The sequence below is a fragment of the Lithobates pipiens genome, unplaced genomic scaffold (genome assembly GCF_037356315.1).
Source record: "Lithobates pipiens isolate NorthernLeopardFrog02 unplaced genomic scaffold, aLitPip1_a1.2 Scaffold_24, whole genome shotgun sequence".
NCBI classification, from domain to species: domain Eukaryota; kingdom Metazoa; phylum Chordata; class Amphibia; order Anura; family Ranidae; genus Lithobates; species Lithobates pipiens.
In genome coordinates this window covers 9785525-9807028 of record NW_027507786.1, presented here as the reverse complement: position 1 = coordinate 9807028, position 21504 = coordinate 9785525, and the positions used below count along the sequence as shown (strand labels likewise).

Below are 21504 nucleotides of genomic sequence, written 5' to 3'. Positions count from 1 at the left end.
GGGGGGGGAGTCCACTGAGGACACCCGACGCAAAGGGGGGGGAGTCCACTGAGGACACCCGACGCAAAGGGGGGGGAGTCCACTGAGGACACCCGACGCAAAGGGGGGGGGGAGTCCACTGAGGACACCCGACGCAAAGGGGGGGGGGAGTCCACTGAGGACACCCGACGCAAAGGGGGAGAGTCCACTGAGGACACCCGACGCAAAGGGGGAGAGTCCACTGAGGACACCCGACGCAAAGGGGGAGAATCCACTGAGGACACCCGACGCAAAGGGGGAGAGTCCACTGAGGACACCCGACGCAAAGGGGGAGAGTCCACTGAGGACACCCGACGCAAAGGGGGAGAGTCCACTGAGGACACCCGACGCAAAGGGGGAGAGTCCACTGAGGACACCCGACGCAAAGGGGGAGAGTCCACTGAGGACACCCGACGCAAAGGGGGAGAGTCCACTGAGGACACCCGACGCAAAGGGGGAGAGTCCACTGAGGACACCCGACGCAAAGGGGGAGAGTCCACTGAGGACACCCGACGCAAAGGGGGAGAGTCCACTGAGGACACCCGACGCAAAGGGGGGGGAGTCCACTGAGGACACCCGACGCAAAGGGGGGGAGTCCACTGAGGACACCCGACGCAAAGGGGGGGAGTCCACTGAGGACACCCGACGCAAAGGGGGGGAGTCCACTGAGGACACCCGACGCAAAGGGGGGGAGTCCACTGAGGACACCCGACGCAAAGGGGGGGAGTCCACTGAGGACACCCGACGCAAAGGGGGGAGTCCACTGAGGACACCCGACGTAAAGGGGGGAGTCCACTGAGGACACCCGACGTAAAGGGGGGAGTCCACTGAGGACACCCGACGTAAAGGGGGGAGTCTACTGGAGACTCCACCTGGCAGAGACGGGGAGGTGCAATTCGCCATCTTTGCCCTGGGTGCTGGATTATGTTTTCTTGGATCTGTTTGTATGCTGTTGAGAAGTACTGCCATCTTGATTTTAAATCTGACAGCTGCTGTAGGGGAGAAGAAACCCTGCACACTAGTGTCAAAGTAGGGCCCTTTTCAGTGGTGGGGTCCACTTGGTACTATGCTACATCCTAAATACGGGGGTATCATAATCTTAAACCTCAAGGTGTGTATGGACCTGATTGGCATGGTTCTTGGCAGCTGCCTTTCTGATCTCGATGAACAAATTTACCCAACAGATGTACAACTATTGAATGTCTGGTATGGGGGCACCTAACACACGTTTGAAAGTCTTTTAAAACATTTAGTGGTTAACCGCGTAAGGATTCATCAAACGCGCTTCAGAAGGAAAGAGCTCCCCACTTCCTCAGGGCGTGAGCAGGACACAGTAATCTCTTTCCTGGCTTCATTCAGGTCTTCTAGTGTTCCACTGATTATTTCTACATCTGTTGCCCCTGAAGGAGCAGCCCTTTCCCCCCGAAAAGGGTTGGCTATATCATGTTTTTTAAACAGTCAACGTTTTAAAAGACCAACATGAACAATCTTACCACACATCCAAGAATTCTATTCTATAATTATACAGTATATCCATCAATCAACATGCTGAACCAGCCAAATTTTCATCCATCTATGGCCATCTTATCTCTTAAATCCTAGGGGTCTGTCTACACAGTGTCTGTAGGGAAGGGGGCTCTTTAGAGATGTAGTTTTAGTTATGTGCATCATGATAAAAAGCCGGAACTTCAGTAAAATCCACAAACAAATCTTTATTTCTATGGAACAATGCATAAAATCCAATGACATGGCCAATGTGTTTCAGCCTTAATTACGGCTAGGAGTGTACCTACATCAACAGTAAAAAACCTTCTAGCAGTTGCCCTTGCAGAAGTCCTACAAGCCCGGTGATAAGGTCCCTACAGGAACAAGATCAGATAAATGTAGCGACTTGCTCTGTAGGGTGAGAGTGCGGTTTGGGGGGGCAATGTCTGGATATACAAACGAAAACATACTACAGTTATTGCATTGCAAAATGTTACTTACAGCATCTGGGTCCCGCTGCTGTTCTAGAAACGCTGAAAACTCCACCAATCGGAGTTTGGTTGTGCCGATGGACCGACCTTGCCATGCCGGGACTGAGGAGGCAGGCGGCGCTGCCGTTTCGAAACCTGCAATGTAAACAGACGTGTCAGTTTTAGAGGGGTTCAAATCGCTGCTCCACCAACCACTTCACTCCTGTGCCGGGACCCCTTGATCGCTCTATACTTCCTAGAACAGGAAGGGGGGGGGGGGTGTGACCTTTTCCCACGATGCACTGCTCAGCCCCAGAGTGGCCAAGCAAAGGTTTGCTTCCAGCTTGTTTGCTGTAACAGTCAATTTAACTGAATGGATAGAGAATTACATTAGGAAAAGTAAACTTTAAAATATCGTTGACCTGAGAGATCCCGAAATCTGACAGATGCTTTTTAATCGACTAATTTCGATTATAACGCACATAGAGATCCAACTACTTTAAGCTGATCTCCTTGCATGGCAGCTCTGCATTTAGTCAGTGGTAAATGTGGTATACACTATACACAATCACCCGACACTAGTTAGTTTCCACAATCCATGACTTAACTTCACAGTCCACACAAATACGTTTTAAATTCAAACTGTAGCACTGACGTAAGTAATTTTTTTTTTTATTAAACTTTAATAAAAATTTAGAAAGTTAGTTTAACTTTAATTATAAAACTTATCTAGTATATTGACTGTCAGTCACTTTATAGTAGGCAAGTAGGCATCACTTTAGCCAGTCACGCAGACATACCAGAGTTTACATTTTGTTGTTTTTTTCTTACAGCAATGTTAAAAACGGAGGTGATCAAATTTGCCTACACTTAGTTAAAGTGGAGGGCCAGTTATAAAAAAAAAAAAAAAAAAAAAGTCAGCAGCTGCAAACACTGCAGCTGCTGACTTAATAAACACACTCACCTGTCCAGGGCGCCCGCGATGTCGGCCGCCCGAGGCCGACCCGTCCCTCGGCTCTCGGGTCCCGGCGCCGCCATCCCTTGTAAGGGAAACAGGCAGCGGAGCCTTATGGCTTCACTGCCCGTTTCCTACTGCGCATGCGCGAGTCCCGCAGCTACTGCGCATGCGCGAGTCCCGCAGAGCTTTCTGAATGGGACGCGCTGTGTTCTGGAACACACAGTTCCCAGAACACAGCGCGACTCATTACCCAGAAGACGCCGCAACGAAGACAGAAGACAGAAGATCTCCGCGGAGGAGGAAGGAGGAAGATTAGGAGAAAGTGCCTAGCAACAGGCATTTCTGGTAAGTAAAAAAAAAATTTTTTTTCATTTTTTTTTTTTTTAGATTTTTTGTAATTTTTAACATTTTTTTGTTTTTCAGGGTGGCCCTCCCCTTTAACCACATCCATATTTACCATCATTGTCCGGTGACGTCACTGACATCGACGTCACCGGACTCCTCCCCCCTTCCCTTCGTTAGCAGATGGAGGCACTTGGGGAAGGGGGGAGGGGTCCAGTGACATCGATGTCCGTGACGTCACTAGATCTCCGACGGAACTCCCTGTAGATCCGGAATCCGGCGGAGAGGTGAGTACCGATCAAAATAATTCTGATCGCTAAAAAAAAATTAACGAGTAATCGAGGAATTAATCTTTAAATTTTCCCAGCCCTAAAAAAAAAAAAAAAAAAAAAAAAAGACAAAGATAAATCATTTCCGATCTTTTTCCACCTTTAATGTGACCTATAAACTGTACAACTCAGTTCAACAACAAACTGAAATCTTTTAGGTGGAGGGAAGTAAAAATAAAATGCGGTTGCATAAGTGTGCACACCCTTACACAAATACTTTGTTGAAGCCCCTTTTGATGTTATTACAGCACTCAGTCTTTTTGAAAATTGTTGTCGCCACACAGCCAGTACTTGTCAGATATTCCTGCAGCTCCTTTAATATTGCTGTAGGGCCTCCTGGCAGCCTCCCTGACCAGTTTTCTTCTCGTCTTTTCATAAATTTTGGAGGGACGTCCAGTTCTTGGTGATGTCACTGTTGTGTCATATTTTCTCCACTTGATGACGACGGTCTTCACTGTGTTCCATGGTGTATCTAATGCCTTGGAAGTTCTTTTGTACCCTTCTTCTGACTGATACCTTTCAAAAATGAGTTCCCTCTGATGCTTTGGAGGCTCTCTGCAGACCATGTGGCTTTTGCTGTAGGATGCGACTAAGAAAATGTCAGGAAAGACCTACTAGAACAGCTGAACTTTGAGGTTAAAGAGGAAGTAAACCCTGATGGGTTTACTTCCTCTTTGATTCCCTGCAAAGATAAAGCATAATGGACTACTATGCATCACATAGTAGTCCATTATGTGTCACTTACCTGACACAGCAGCCAGCGAAGTCACCGCTGTCCCCAGTAGTCCGGAGCCTCCATCTTCTCGGTGGGTCTCGCTGCTCCGGCGCTGTCATTCGTCTGAGCCGTGATGACGTCACTCCCGCGCATGCACACGGGAGCCGCCACTCGCGGCATATCGCCGTTAACTGCGGCTCGCTCAGTGCGCCTGCACCGTAGACAGCGGGACCTGTCTTTAGGCAAATATCTCCTAAACCGTGTAGGTTTAGGAGATATTTCTTGGACCTACAGGTAAGCCTTAATCTGGGCTTACGTGTAGGTCAAAGTGGTTTGTAAGACCCCTTTCACACTGGGGCGTTTTTCATGCGCTTTAGCGTTAAAAAAAGCGCCTGAAAGAAGCCGCAACTGCAATCCCAATGTAAAAACCAGAGTGCTTTCACACCGAGATCCCTTTCACACTGGGGCGTTTTTCAGGCGCTTTAGCGTTAAAAAAGCGCCTGAAAGAAGCCGCAACTGCAATCCCAATGTAAAAGCCCGAGTGCTTTCACACTGAGGCGCTGCGCTGGCAGGGCGTCAAAAAAAGTCCTGCAAGCAGCTTCTTTGCAGCACTTTTGGAGCGCTGAATACACGGCTCCTAAAGCGCCCCTTCCCATTGAAATCAATGGGAAGCGCCTGTAAAACGCCTGAAAAACGCTATTGGCAGCAGCGTTTTGTGGGTGCTTTTAACCCTTTATTTGGCCACTAGCAGGGGTTAAAAGCGCCCCAATAACACTCGAAAAACGCTGGTAAAGTTCTGCTAGTTTAAGCGGCGCTTTATGAGCGTTTTTCGGGCGCTGACTTTGTGAAAGGGCTCTTAAAGCACTTGGGCTTTCACATTCGGGCTGCAGATGAGGCTTCTTTCAAGCGCTTTACAGGCGCTTTTTTTTAATGCTAAAGCGCTTGAAAAACGCCTGAAAAACGCCCCAGTGTGAAAGGGGTCTAAGGGTTTACAACCACTTTAATCAGAGGCACTTTAAATGATGGCAGTTGTGTACCGCCTCCTATTTAACATGAGTTTGAATGTAATTGCTCAAATCTGAACACAGCTACGACCCCAGTTATAAAAGAGGGTGTGCACACTTATGCAACCACGTTAATTTTATTATTCTAATAATTATATTATTCTAATAATTATATTATTCTAATAATATAATTATTTATTAAAAACAAGATTTCAATTTGTTTTTCAATTGAGCTGTACAGTTTTTAGGTCATATTAAAGGTGGAAAAAGTTCCGAAATTATTTATCTTTGTCTAATTTTTTTACAACACAGAAAACTGACATTTTAACAGGGGTGTGCAGACTTTTTATATAGACTGTATGACTAAATAAATGCCTCCCACCCCTCCCCCTCCCACCTGTTTCTGTATTATGATTGTACCCATCAGTATAGGTTCCATCATTTTGGACACCACGGCCCATTATTCTGCTCTTTTCCGTCTTCGACAATGTTTCCCGTCATTCCAAATTCCTTAATGTTGCAGCGAGGGATTCTGTGTAATGGATTTTATTTTTTTTTTCCTTAAATATTCATTTCTTTTTAATTTTCGTTGTTTTAAAAAAAAAAAAAAAAAAAGCCTTTCAATGAAAAAAAAAAAAAAAGTTCTAAATAAAAACAGAAATTCTCAAAGGTCCGTCCATTCCGAAAGAACAAAAGACAAAACACGAAGAGACTCTTCCGCCTGCTGCTTTGCCCCGGCGGGTTAATTATACTTTCTTAGAGGCGCACCTGTGTTCCGTCCCCCCCGAGGATACAGGAGGAATTTAAGCATTTCATGAAATGACTACACTCGAAGGAAAGGATTTCATCAAGACGTCTCTGCGGTACCAGCCAGATTACACTCAGACGGATTAAAATAAACTATTTGTACACGAGAGTGGAGTGAATTACAACACCTTTTTATTTGTAGAGCTTGATGTTCCAGATCGAGAGGTGAGGCAAGAAAGAGGGGGGGAGGGGGGAGGAGTTTAAATGATGAGAGGAAGAGGGGCGCCCCAACATATAAATGGTCAATGTTAGAGATGAACGCCAGACAAAGAGACCATCTGTATTAACACATCACCAAATTATTATTATTTTTTTTCACAAAGAGCCAATCAAGCTGCGCTGAAGTTTACGTGGTAAAAAGGGACATGCTGATAGGAGGAGAGAGCAAAGAGATATGAACTGATCAGTCTGTTGATTTGTTTTTTTACTGTTCAACAGTGGTGGCTGGTGCTCACTATTTGGGGGGGGAACCAACATGCACAACCTCCCCCCTCCCCTCGGCTCTAATCACGTGCTTCAAGAAAACACCCACCTAGCATTGGAATCCTTGTGCCCGGCGTCCTGAAAGGGCATAAACTAGTAACCATTCCTGAACTGCACTAGAGAATACTACATTTTCCTGCTAAACAGGGCTGTGCATATAGCTAACACTCCCAAACTTGTGCGTCTTCCAGCACAACTTTGCATTGCAACCTGCTTGCAAGCTTTGGCAAATATAACAATACAGAGCGAGACACATTCTTAATACTTACAAAAACGCTCTAAAGTTGAAGCCAAAGTTGCAAGGACCAGACTAAAGTGGGATACACACTATACAATTATCTTTAGATTTACCAAAACCTTATAATATGGGAGGGTCAAACCTAAACCTGTTTCACTTAGACCCCTTTCACACCGGGGGGCGTTTTGCAGGCGCTAGAGCGTTAGAAATGGCGCCTGCAAAATGCCCTAAAACAGCTGCTGCATGCACTCCAGTGTGAAAGCCCGAGGGCTTTCACACTGGAACGGTGCGCTGGCAGGGCGTCAGAAAAAGTCCTGCCAGCAGCTTCTTTGGAGCGGTGAAGGAGCAGTGAACTCACCGCTCCTCCCCATTGAAACCAATGGGGCAGTGCTGTGACACCACCGGCAAAACGCCACTCCAGTGGCGTTTTGTGGGCGGATTTAACCCCCTTTTTGGCAGCACCCACCAACACCCAACAGCCATCTTCAGGAATGTGTGCGTTGGGAATATTTGGATTGGTCATGACGCAAGGAAGACGTAGAAAAGTAGTGCAGCAACTATTTCTTTTTTTTGCTGCTGTGACTTGATTCGCAGCAATTAAGACGGAACCCATTGAAAATAGGTTTGGGACTTGCAGCAAGTCGCATGAGAAGTTGCAGCAGTGCGAACCAGGGCTCCATCTCAGGACTGGATGGTAATACATCCCCCATGTATAGTATATGTATCTGTGTATTTATCTGTGTCTGCATGGTGTTGAGCTTAAGGCTGGGTTCACCTATGAGCCGCATGCGGCTTGCAGCAGGGGGTCCGGTGTGTCCTGGTTCACTGTTTCGGGTTCGACTTCAGCGCACATTTTGGGCTGAATTCGGACCTGAAACGGACCAAAAAAAAAAAAAGACACAGCGTTTCTTGTGCAAAATGTACCGGACCCGCTGCGGAGAGATGTGAACTGGCTCCTCTTACTTTTGTGAATTGGATGCGGGGATTCTCGCATCCAATTCACAATGGTGTGAACCCAGCCTTAGAGGACAGACACACCCACAACAAAAACAACTTCATCTAGTACTTTGTAGGACCTCCATGATTTGTGAGGACAGCACTGAGTCTTGTAGGCATGGAATGAACAAGTTGGAGACATATTGCACAGAGCAGCCATAGGCTCATATTACCTGTTAGGGGCGCTGTAACTGTGGGCTGGATGGGATATGCTTGCTGGACAAATGGCTTGACGCTGGAAAACAATACAGAGAAACACAACATTTGTTATAGACAGTGTAGCAAAATTCTTTCTGTATCCGTACTGCATCTACCGGGAAAACCAGTTAGACATTTCTTGGTGGCCAGTATATATAGTAAAATTAAAGCGGAGTTCCACCATTTTTTTTTTTTATTTTTTTTTTAAGTCAGCAGCTACAAATACTGCAGCTGCTGACTTTTAAAATGTGGACACTTACCTGTCCAGGGCGCCCGTGATTTCGGCACCCGAAGCCGATCTATCCCTCGTCTCTCGGGTGGAGGCCCCGCCATCTTCGGTAAGGGAATCAGGAAGTGAAGCCTTGCGGCTTCACTTCCTGGTTCCCTGCTGCGCATCTGCGAGTCACATTGTGCGATCCCACTGGTCCCTGCTGTCTTCTGGGACCTGTGCGTCTCCCAGAAGACAGCGGGGGGGGGGGGGGGGCGGAGGCACTGGATATAACAGATATCCGCGGATACTGTGGCTATCTATGTCCGGAAGTAGGAGCAAATGCCTGGATTATACAGGTATCTGCCCCCCCTCCCCCTGAAAGGTGTCAAATGTGACAACAGAGGGGGGGGGGGGGGATTCCGAAAAGCAGAAGTTCCATTTTTTGGTGGAATTCCGCTTTAATAACGACTTGCTGGGGATAAAAGATAAAATATTTTATATAGAATGCAGATCTTTTTTTCTGTCTTTAAATCTAAACCCAAGAACAAAAACTAATATCTTGCAGCTTACCTGCTCATTAATGTGGTGGCTGCATTAGTTTTCTATTTTCAGTTCTTTATTCCCCTGCTGACTTCTATCCACATATAAGTACTTTTGACACTGAGAAAAGTCCATTGGTACAGGCTGTGCGAACTTTATCACATTTCCCCATAGAAATCTGGTTCGTTTATCCGCTTGCCAACCATGTAAACGCATGTGTGTGTGTGTGGCAGCAAGGGGAGTCCTAATGCCCACACACCACACGAGTCTACGGCAGCTGAGGTTTGCTGTATACTCCCAGCACATCAACTGAACCATCACTGACAGCCCCCAGTTTTTAGCTACGATTGCCCGGGTGGGCTACCCAATCATGGATGTGGCAGGTCAGCGAGAAGAGGTTAACACATTGACAATACTGAAAGTAGACTGGAAAGTGAGATTTGGGTCACTGTAGATCATTATTATACATCGCATCCCTATTAAATCACCAAAATCTGGTGCAGCTCTGCATAGAAACCAATCCGCTTCCAGGTTTTACTGTCAAAAGCTTAAAAATTGAACAAGCTGATCTTTTGAAGCCGATTGGCTGCCACGTGCGGCCGCACCAAATTCAGAGTTTTGGTAAAATGTCCCGCAGTTCTCGGAACGTGCGCACACCCTCCCGGCACTTACTCTTGTGAGGATCCAGGCTGACCCGTCTGTATCATTCCTGGCCAGTACTGCGAACACAAAACCAGACAAATTTATATAAACGGAGGTCACGTGACTACACATAAAATGATGGTGTGTATCCGCCTTCTCAATCTTCTTCATCTCAGAGGAACCCTTAATATAACTATAAAAGGTCCCGAGGAACCCCTGCTAGTCATAGTACAGCTCACAGTACATTAATGGGGACAGAACGTTGATACCGGAATATGAATAAAGGAATAAGGAATGTGACATAATTGGCCAATTTGACACCCGCAGCTCTTATATGTGACGTCATTACTTTGATTAATAATAAAATGTAACAAATGATCATAGGGGGCCCTAAAAGAAACACAGTGAAAATTGTAGTGTTGCCTCTAATTGGTGGCCAATTAAGCGGCCAGTAGGATGGCCCTCCGACTTGTGGTCAGTGGAAGGACAACCCACTTTACATTAGTGATCAGTGGAAAGAAGACCTTGTTAGATTGGTGGTCAAAGGGAATAGGGCTCTCTTAGATTGGTAGTCAGTGGGAGAAGGACCCTCCTATTGGTGGTCAAAGGAAATAGGAACCTCTTATTGGGGGGTCAGTGGAAAAAGGACCCTCTTATTGGTGGTCAGTGGATATAGGACACTCTTATTGGTGGTCAGTGGATATAGGACACTCTTATTGGTGGTCAGTGGATATAGGACACTCTTATTGGTGGTCAGTGGATATAGGACACTCTTATTGGTGGTCAGTGGATATAGGACACTCTTATTGGTGGTCAGTGGATATAGGACACTCTTATTGGTGGTCAGTGGATATAGGACACTCTTATTGGTGGTCAGTGGATATAGGACACTCTTATTGGTGGTCAGTGGATATAGGACACTCTTATTGGTGGTCAGTGGATATAGGACACTCTTATTGGTGGTCAGTGGATATAGGACACTCTTATTGGTGGTCAGTGGATATAGGACACTCTTATTGGTGGTCAGTGGATATAGGACACTCTTATTGGTGGTCAGTGGATATAGGACACTCTTATTGGTGGTCAGTGGATATAGGACACTCTTATTGGTGGTCAGTGGATATAGGACACTCTTATTGGTGGTCAGTGGATATAGGACACTCTTATTGGTGGTCAGTGGATATAGGACACTCTTATTGGTGGTCAGTGGATATAGGACACTCTTATTGGTGGTCAGTGGATATAGGACACTCTTATTGGTGGTCAGTGGATATAGGACACTCTTATTGGTGGTCAGTGGATATAGGACACTCTTATTGGTGGTCAGTGGAAATAGGACACTCTTATTGGTGGTCAGTGGAAATAGGACACTCTTATTGGTGGTCAGTGGAAATAGGACCCTCTTATTGGTGGTCAGTGGAAATAGGACCCTCTTATTGGTGGTCAGTGGAAACAGGACCCTCTTATTGGTGGTCAGTGGAAACAGGACCCTCTTATTGGTGGTCAGTGGAAATAGGACCCTCTTATTGGTGGTTAGTGGAAATAGGACCCTCTTATTGGTGGTCAGTGGGTAAAATACCCTCTTATTGGTGGTCAGTGGGTAAAGGACCCTCTTATTGGTGGTCAGTGGGTAAAAGACCCTCTTATTGGTGGTCAGTGGGTAAAGGACCCTCTTATTGGTGGTCAGTGGGTAAAGGACCCTCTTATTGGTGGTCCGTGGGTAAAGGACCCTCTTATTGGTGGTCCGTGGGTAAAAGACCCTCTTATTGGTGGTCCGTGGGTAAAAGACCCCCTTATTGGTGGTCCGTGGGTAAAAGACCCATTTATTGATGGTTAGTGGAGAAAAAAGGACCCTCTTTTTCTGGCTGGTCAGTGAAGAAGGACCCTCCTATATTGGGACCCTCTTACAATGCCTACAATGGTGGTCAATTAAAGAAGAATCCTCTTACAATTGTGGTCAGTGGAAGAATTGACTTCACCCATTATAGATAGGTAATAATGGATACCTATCTGAGAGGCAGAAAATTCTCCCCAAGGACCCACAGCAACCCCTGGAGGAACTAAGGTTGAGAAAGGCTGGTGAGCATATTGAATATTTGGCCACTGCCATTGGAGAATATACATTCCTGAAAGTTGTTATGCAGTTACAACAACTTTGAAGCAATCTGGTCAGCCATGTTACACATTTAAAAGTAATTAGTCCAATCTGGGAGCAGACCGTGAATAGAGTAAAACTAGGTTCTGAGGGGCACACAGGCAGGATTTTGACTTGAAAATAATTAGGTGGCAGAGCAGATTGGTTTAGAGTACCACAATCATTATTGCTGATAACTGTATTCTGATAACAGTTTGCAATTGATACATGTCATGATGGGACACATCTTGTTATTTCACATACCGCTAAACATTGTCTTTACATTTACATGCTGATCCATTCGAAGGGTTGGGGACCAACTCCATCAAGGACGCTTGAGCAGTTTTAGGCGGTCATTAAAAGGTGACCACTGCAAGCATTCCTGACAGCTTGTGCCTACCCATGCTGCTTTATTTCTGGACAGCTTGGTCTTAATATAGTTAGGTAAAAAAAAAAAAAGGCATCCATCTAGTCTAACCAATAATGGTCTGTACGTTCATTCAACACCAGCCCAGCCCTGACTGTCATTATCCTGCTATAAGCTGTGTAATTAGCAATGGGGGAATATTGCACCTTGTGGAGAAAACCAAGTGTAAAAATAACTAACTGTCTCCTTGGTTATAATACCTGACCAATACTAATGTGAATGGATCTTGCCACATGATTAGCAAGCCGATGTTTCAGAGCCTCGAAAAGGTCCCTCAAATAAGACGACATAATGTTGGTCACTATGCTGCCTTGTAGAAGGGACCCTTGCGAGACCTAAAAGCTGTCTTTCGAAAGTAAACATAAGCCAAAAGACAAGACATAAGCCAAAACCGAGCTCTTATTTCTAGATTTAACTTGTCAAAAGATTAAAACTGTCTACCATTAATGTCCCCCCACGCGAAACCACCTTCCTGGACGTGTTTCACCACCGCTGGTTTGCTCACAAGGATAGGGGGAAGTCTTCCTTTATCCTTATGAGCAAGCCAGCAGTGGTGAAACGCGTCAAGCTGGTTTCAGGTGGGGACATTAATGGTACATAGTTTTCATCATTCGACAAATGAACTACAGATAGAAGAGCTCAGTTTTGGAGTGCGGCTTATGTTTACTCCTGATTAGGGATGAGCTTGGTGTTCGACTCGAACATCGGCCGTTCGTCTGTTCGGCAAATTCAGAAACTTTGTGGACCGTTCGCACCAAATTCTTGTGGCATGAACGGCCCACAATGCACTACGACATCGCAGTGTATTGCTGGCTCATGATTGGCCAAGCATGCACTGTGACCCCTCATGCTTGGCCAATCACAGTACCGGCAGTGAGGAGAGCCATAATTGGCCACAGGCAGGATGCCTGTGGCCAATTATAGCTCAGGGGGTTTAGTACACGCCCTGCCCCTACACTATATAAGGCCGCCAGCGCGGCGGCCTTGTGTAGTGTGTTCCGGCGTGCAGGGAACTAGATAGGCAGGGACAGTGTTCTTTTCTCAGGCATCTGCAGGAGTTAATGGGTGTTGTGAGCCTCCAGCACAGTATACACATATATCTACCCTTTTTTGCTGGTGTTCTCTAATACAGGCATCTGCAGGAGTTAGTGGGTGTTGTGTGCCTCCAGCACAGTATACACCTGAAGATACCCCTTTATTGCTGGTGTTGTCTGTTGCATATCAGCCATTAAAATGAGCACTTTTGATTTCAAACGTTCGAGTCCAATAATCTTTAATAGGGTTCTAAAGTTCGTACGAATTTTTGGTCCATTCGAAGGTTCTGGTGCGAACCGAACCGGGGGGTGTTCGGCTCATCCCTACTCCTGATTAAGAGTGGAGATGGGCTGTGGTAGCCAGCTCCTGGGTCGTCTGTGTGGGTTGAAAAGGAGCAAGTCTGGAGCGGAGCCATGGGTTTGGGTATGTTTCTGTCACAATACTGTCTTGCTATATATAGGACATCATCTTTTCACAAATTTTTTTTTTTTTAAATAGTAATTTGTAAAAAAAACAAAAAAAACATTTTGGAGTGATGGTGACTTTTTATTTTCAATTGGATTTCCAGAAGGCCTTGTCCATTGTTGCCATTGCAAGCACAGTATAGCTATACATGAACTACGCTAAATAATCTGAAAACAATATCTATGGTCAATGTAAAGATTCGGTAAATGAACTTTATCAGGAGGACTGTATAAAAGTCAAGGAAATATTAGCAGAGAACAGAAAATAGGAGATATTACCATTCACCGTGGGAAGGAATTATTAATATTTACAGTAGTGGTAAATCTTTGACCTGCCCTACAAAAACGGCCAATATTAAAGCTTGGTATGGCAATATTCTGATCTAGAGCAGGGGTCTCCAAAAATTTCACTACAAGGACATGCTGTGCATTATATAAATCTTTATGTATCAAAACAAAATCAGTTTTTTTTATAAATGAACAAACCAAATTTAAAGTAAAGTAGTTTTAATGAATGGCAGCCAATTGCACGTTTTGCAGAGATTGCCACACGATTTGGAATTGCAGTCAGAATCACGGCGATTCCATCTACAATTCCAAACCGCCAAGTGTGAATGAGGTCTTAGGAAAAAAAAAAATCCAAATGAACTTGAGCCCATCAGAGTCCCCATTGAAGCCCCCTATACTGTACATGAGAATTCCCCCCCCCTTTACATAAGGGCCCCCTCTTACATCAGAGGGCCTCATAAAATCTTGCAGCTTGCCGAATTTGGCCCACATGCCATAGTTTGGAGGCTCTCGATTTCGAGAAACGATGTGGCTACTTTATTGGAACAGGAGGGCTTTCTTTTCCCCCTTTAAAGTAAAAATGGCCAAAGTCACGTCATACTGTAGTTTTACCTTCCACTACACTGCTGAAGATTTTAAGAGGCTGGACATCGGTCTTTTTTTTTTTTCCCCCCACCTATTTAACCATATAACCAGAGACAAAACCATGGTAGGAAGCCCTGAGCAGACACTTACCCCGGGTGCAGCAGGAAAGGCCGGGCGAGGAATCCCTGGAAGGCCCAGCTTGTTGTGAATGGCAGTGGCGGATACAATCTGAGCGGAGGACATGGCCGCCATGTGCTGCAGTGCTTTGTCCTTGGCGGTTTGATCCTTTAATATAACAGTTAGCATGCAGTTACTGAATTCTGTGCAGACAGTCAGGTTTTATTTTTTTTTTTTGCGCAGCTACAAGCGTGGATATTAAACATAAGAAAAGCAAAAAACATGCAGCTGTGTGGGGTCCTGATCTAAAAATCGGTAGCTTATTGTAGAGCCCCACTCTCAAATTGTTAAATGTCTGATTGTGGTACGGGACACCTACACGCACCAGGGACACAACAGTTCCCTATACACATCACCGAGGCATCAGGCCAAAAAAAAAAAACAACACGTGACCCTAGATCACACAGCTAAGGTCACAAAGCACTTAAGCCCCATACACACTATCAGTTTTTCTGCTGAGCTTTTCATTCAGGTTTACCAAAACCATGTAGCGCAAGGGCCTGCCTGATTGCATAGAAATTGAAACGCCTAAGGTTTGACCTCATATTATATGGTTTTGGTAAATCTGAAGGAAAAACTCAGCAGGAGATGTTTAGCTTGTGAAGGACATATCTGAGAACCAAATTTGCCAACTGTTTTTCTTCCCAAGGTCAACACCACGTAAACGTGATTGCGCTCTCTTCATTGAAGTAGGACAGGTCTGTACACCTGACAGGAGCATCTCCCTGATAAATCACGGGGACGGACTAAAGATGGCCGGCCACACATGGCTAAAATTGTGGCCAATAACTTCTGAACCGGACATAACTCGAGCCATAGACAGCCCTGGTGGCACCACCTAGCTCAAACTATATCGACTCTCAAGAAAAAGAAATGCAATAATAATGTAGAGGTTGAATAAAATGTTAAATGTAATATGCAATGCTTACAATGAATCTATATATCCCTTTTCTTTCTCCTCCCATGCTCATCTTCAAAGGTCTATAAATCCCTGGTCTTCTCTTCCCATGTTTGTCTCCAGAGCCTTTTCTATCCTCTGGAAGTTCCTTCCTCTGTCTGTTCAGCTGACTCCTACTCTGCCCACTTTTAGGTGATCTTCAAAAGCTTCAGAAAAGCCTATCCAACCCTCACCACACAGCTAAACTTTTAATCCTCCCATTGGCTTATCCCTCACAGTTATTAACTTGTGTTCCACTTGCCCTCCTAACCCTCTTGTATTGAGCTGTACTGTCTCCCTTTATAATGTAAAGTCCTGAGCAAACTGTTGGCGCTAGTGTAGTATATATACACTATTAGAGTTAGATATACATATATATATATATATATATATATATATCTCACACTATATACCCCAGTATAGTGACGGCGCCAAGAAATGGAATGCAAAAACTTGGGTTAAACCCATAAACCCTACACAATTTTCAAAACGTTAATACAGTCCTCTCAAAAAGGATCCAAAATCAAAAGCAATGGGTCATATTATCATGGACCACAGGGGGAATAAAAAAAAAACAAATCCTCTAGGTAGGTGCCTCCGCTTCAAACCCAATGAGTCCTAGGAGAAAATAACATGAAAACAAAACAATCTGAGGGACAAATGAGGAGGAAATGGGGGCAAAGGGGTTTGGTTCCAAAGGAGGAACATTCCCTCCAAATCAAAGACAGTTGGGAACTAATTTTCTTAAACGATTCGTGTGATCATTAAAAGTACTTAACACCAACTTTATTGTGCCCAACCAAAGACAGAAATTATACTGGTGAATTTAGAAACTCATGCCACCGTGATGTGATGCGTCGTGAAACGAGCTTATACAAACACTGGTGCGTAGGTGTCCGGTAGGAGTTAAATGGTTTAGGTATTTATGAATATCAATCTATTGCCAGACTGTGCTACCTGCACCCTGCCTCTTCTATACTCATATGTATTGCTACAGGAAAGGGTCGTTCAGCCATGTATGCCCAAGTACTGGACAACGGTGCATGATGGTAAACACACCAAAGCAGTCGTTAAGCGGGTTCAACTTTTAGGCAGGTAATGACCATGCTGGTAAGGCTTGCATGCTTGTATAGGCCAAGCCACTGCTCAGTGACACTAGTCAGATACTGGGCGTCACGCCCTGCCCCTTGATAGTAGTGATGGCCCTGAAAACCATTTTCTTTCATATCATGTTCTTTAGGGTAAGGTAGCACAAGCTGGGGTCACAGACTAAAGCCAATAGCCAAACACTGTGCCAAAGCAAACTAGAGTCACAAGTGGTGGACTGGGAAGGGGGCATCAACTTACCATGTTTGTCACCTGGGTACAATATAAATAGCGTGTTAAAAGAATTGTGTAAGACAAAAAACACCAAACATCACACACATCTGGTTACCAAGGACATAAAAAGCAGATGACCGTTGCGGCAGGAGGCTGGTAGAAATGACTTTGGAGCCTTGTTCATAAAACTACGAAGGAAGAACGTTTTTCAGTCACCCCAAAGCAACTACCTCTGACTCAAGCTTCCTTTTTTTCCAGTTGTCACATTGTGTTGGTAAGGGTTTGCTGTCGAGGCTTTGATAAATATCGGAGGTCGTGATTCTGGGCAATTACCAACATCCCTGCAGGTTACCAAGTCATCTGCTAAGGTCCGCCGAGTATGAAACAGAGTTCTGTGCTACGTTATCAAATTTTCAGAAGCTTCTAAGAACCTCAGATGAGAAATCACATTGATTTTTTACGAGGGGAAGACTTGTGACCAAGCTTACAGCTTCTTGGCATACAATATTATACATTAATAATATATATTATGTAATCTATAATAAAATATTATGTAAGGCTCCAGCATCATAATTATGACCTACATTTGTACAATTCTTTGAACAGATCTGTAGTAAATGTGAAATTAAAGGTGTAAACAATAACAACCCCCCCCCCTTCCGAGTCTACTACAAATATTTAAAAGAAGCGTAGCTAAAAACGCCACATGGCATGGTTATAGAACACCTGACAACAAACATACTTTCGTATTTGAGTAGAATTTAAAGTTTGGAAAAATCAAGCATTTTAAACGCTTACTTGTAGCCTCCCCCCCCATAAATAATCATGGCGGGCAATGTCTAAGTAGACCCTCAGGCACTCGGGCCCCCCCCCCTTTCTTGGGTTCCACTACCCTGGACCTGTATAGCACCCTACTGGGAACACTTTGGTCAGTCATTACAGTGCAGAGTTCCATATGTGCAGGGTCCAGCGCCAATAGGTGCGTTAAAGGCAATCCCCACAGGTTGACCTTTTCCACCACTGCAGGGCCCGAGTACCATCTGAGCATTTTAGCTGTACGAATGGATCCAGAAAGCGCCAAACTCTTGTTCCCTACTGGAACCGTTTTGAGCACATAGCAGTGTTTTAGCAGAGAGATGCACACCTGTGACCATCACCTTCGGACACTGGCAGAAAAAGTAAAGTACTTCCTGTATGGGAGGGGTTATGTAGGGGAGGACTTCCTGTCCGTTTCTGCCAGTGTCCATTCACCTTTAGGTGGCGCATAACCCAGGTTGCTCAGCCCTCTTTCTTTGACGACATAGCCCTCTTCTGGGAGTGTCTAATTGCCATCTATGCTGGCCTAGCTCCCATGCTTCTCCCTATGTAGTGGCTTATGTAGCAGCCAAAGGGAGGGGCGAAGGGTAATACTATAGTATATAGGTTATCTCTCCTAAATGACGGCTCTGAAGCTGGCCTTACACCTGTAGAATTTTGTTTGTATGAGAAAGTATTAAAAAACAAAAAATTCTCCCCCCGACCGTTTGAAGGCACCTTCATGGACTCAAGTAAATTTCAAATTACTTTTTGTCAGAATGCCATGTCAATGTCTTGATTTTTGTAGAACAAAACTTTCTACTTATGGATTAAACTTTGACACGTGAATGTGCCCAAGACTAGTTATGATTTTTCCTGGCCAGAAGCGTATTCAACAATTTTGTTGCTTCTCATTAGATTCCACCACATTTTTTTTTCCCCCTTCATGTTCCTTGATTTTGTTTGCCTGCTCTGGTCAAAACCCCAATGGTTGACTTGTACCCTTTAAGTCTAAGATAATTGAACGAAGGTTCTGAAACTGCCAACCTTCAAGTTAAATTCCACAGGTGTAAGGCAAGCCCGAGTCCGTTGGGGCTGCGGACATCACATCCAATGGGCTGCACTCCATGGACTTTAGAGGCACGACACCAATATGTTAATACAAACTTTATTAATGCACAGTTAAAAAGTAATTCAGATCACATTAAAAACAAAAGATGGCAGCATCCTGCACCCTTATGTCGGTTATGGTGGTGCCACGAGCCGCCCCCCCCCTACCATAACTTACCCTAACATAAGGGTGCAGGATGCTGCCATCTTTTGTTTTTAATAAAGTTTGTATTAATATTTAACACATTGATGTTATGCCTCTAAAGTCCATGGAGTGCGGTCCAATGTAGGTTTTGTCTTGATTTATCTGAATTAAGGCCGGGGCACTTTTTTTTTTTATACACTGCTCCCAAAATGCCCTGCCCATTGGAATGAATGGGCAGCTTTCCGAAGCGCCTGAAAAGCACGTTGGAAGTGCCGTAACAAAGGAAGTTCTTAACCCCTTCTTTGCTAGCGGCCAAAGAAAAAGCCCCTTAAACAGCAAAAAAAGCGCCGCTAAAACGATCGGTGCATTAGCGCCAACGCGGCTGCGGCCCCAGTGTAAAGGGGGTCTTAGCGCTGTTTAAGTGTAATTTTTCGGCCACTAGCGGGGCACTTTTAATCCCAAAGAAGGGGGTTAAAAACTCCAGTGTTGCGGCGCTACTGAAGCGATTTTCAGGCGCTTCCGAAGCGCATACCATTCGACAGGGAGTTTTGGAAGCGCTAATTACAGCTGCTTGCAGGACTATTCGGAAGGTCCCGCAAGCGCACCGCCCCCCCCCCCAGTGTGAAAAGTCATACTTGAATGAATGGGAGGCGGATTTCAGGCACTTGGCAGAGGCTATTTCCAGCGCTAAAGTGCCTGAAAAACAGCCCAGGGTGAAAGGGGTCTTAAAACAACATAGAAGTCTAAAAGATTGTAATTGGGAATTTTTGCTGATCTAGATCTGAGATTTTCTAATTTAGTCTACAGGTGGCATAGAACGTAACATTTAAATGCCATCACACACATAATTTTAATTTTTTTTTGTTTTGTTTTTTTACGTTTTAATGTTATCACACACATAATTTTAATTTTTTTTTGTTTTGTTTTTTTACGTTTTAATGTCATCACACACACAAAAAAAAACAACTTAAAATTAAGTGTGTGATGAGATTAAAACTTAAAAAAAAAAAAACCTTAAAATTAAGTTTTAATGTTATCACACACTTTTAAAAAAAATAGAATAAAAAAAATCTAAATTAGGTGTGTGATAACATTAAAACTTAAAGTCCTGGTGCTCCAATCTGCTAGTTACAGATCTGCCATTCACTCAGACTAGAGTTTCTGAAAGCTCAGACAAGCTGTATAAAAGCACTTTGAACGGATGTAGAGAAGAACGGGTACAACTTATTTATTATTTTACTGAAGTGTTTGCTTAATCTCTGTGCATCACCTGGGGCCGGTCACTTCACTGGGTATATGGAGGGTTTTACAACCACTTTAAATATTGTAGATTTTGAAAGTTTTTTAGTTCAACAGCTTGGAGGGCTGACATTTTTGGAGACCCCCTTCCTTTAAAAGGGGCTGTAAACCCGCAAGGTTTTTCACTGCACGCCAGCTCCAGCCAATCTCGGGTCCTGATTGGATAGACTGATGGCAGTTGCAGCCATTGGCTCCCGCTGCTGTCAATCAAATCCAAATGACGTGGGGACGGGGCAGAGTCCTGCTGTCTGGGTCAATGGACACGGGAGCAGGACATGGGAGCGCGCCCGCACGAGTGCCCCCGAGGGAGAGCGGCTCTCCAACGGGGCACACGAGAAGAGAAAAAAAAAAAGGAACTGGGCCTAAGCGCCCACATATGAAACTGGGGGTCAAACCACACATGTGAGGTATCACCGTGATCGGTAGAGTGAGAGCAATAATTCTAGACATCCTCTAACTCAAAACATGCAACTGGTAGAATTTTTTTAAACGTCGCTTATAGAGATTTTTAAGGGTAAAGTGTGACACCATTCCACGAGCGGGCACAATTTTGAAGAGTGACTTGTTGGGTATCAATTTACTCGGCGTACCGTTATCTTTCAGAATATAAAAAAAAAATAATAATAATTGGGCTAACTTTACTGTTGTCTTATTTTTTATTCAAAAAAGTATTTTTTTCCCCTAAAAAAAAAAGTGCGCTTGTAAGACCGCTGCGCAAATACGGTATGACAAAAAGTATTGCAATGACCGCCATTTTATTCTCTAGAGTGTTACAAAAAGTATAATGTTTGGGGGTTCCAAGTCATTTTCTAGAAAAAAAACAAACGTGTTTTTAACCTGTAAAACAGCGAGTCTGAAAAAGAGGCCTGGTCTTTAAGTGGTTAAACTGTTGGGAGTGACGTAGGCGACCACCATAATGCAATGAACGTTAAAAAAAAAAAAAAAAGTAACTGGGTCTAAGCGCCCACATATGAAACTGGGGGTCAAAACACACACGTGAGGTATCGCCGCGATCGGTAGAGCGAGAGCAATAATTCTAGACCTCCTCTAACTCAAAACATGCAACTGGCAGAATTTTTTTTAAACGTCGCCTATGGGGATTTTTAAGGCTAAAAGTTTGACGCCATTCCACGAGCGGGCGCAATTTTGAAGAGTGGCATGTTGGGTATCAATTTACTCGGCGTAACGTTATCTTTCAGAATATAAAAAAAAATTAAAAATTGGGCTAACTTTACTGTTGTCTTGTCTTTAGAGTTGTCGTCGGGGGGGGGGGGGGTTTCTAGGCTCCACTAGTCTATAGTGAGTCACTGAAGATCTTAATGGGGGGGTCATCAAACACAGATCTTCCTTCA

General features: G+C 44.5%; 1 protein-coding gene across 3 annotated transcripts in view; it reads right to left on the bottom strand.

The window, feature by feature from the left end:
- The window catches only part of TEAD1 (TEA domain transcription factor 1), a 244540-nt gene that overhangs the window by 34751 nt on the left and 188285 nt on the right, over positions 1 to 21504 (bottom strand). For all 3 annotated transcript variants that reach the window (XM_077453592.1, XM_077453593.1, XM_077453591.1), the window contains 4 exons: positions 14520 to 14654; positions 9467 to 9513; positions 8019 to 8080; positions 2005 to 2129 (listed from right to left, as the gene is read on the bottom strand). In XM_077453592.1, coding sequence (XP_077309718.1) covers positions 2005 to 2129; positions 8019 to 8080; positions 9467 to 9513; positions 14520 to 14654 — 369 coding nt within the window. The remainder of the gene's footprint in view (positions 1 to 2004; positions 2130 to 8018; positions 8081 to 9466; positions 9514 to 14519; positions 14655 to 21504) is intronic.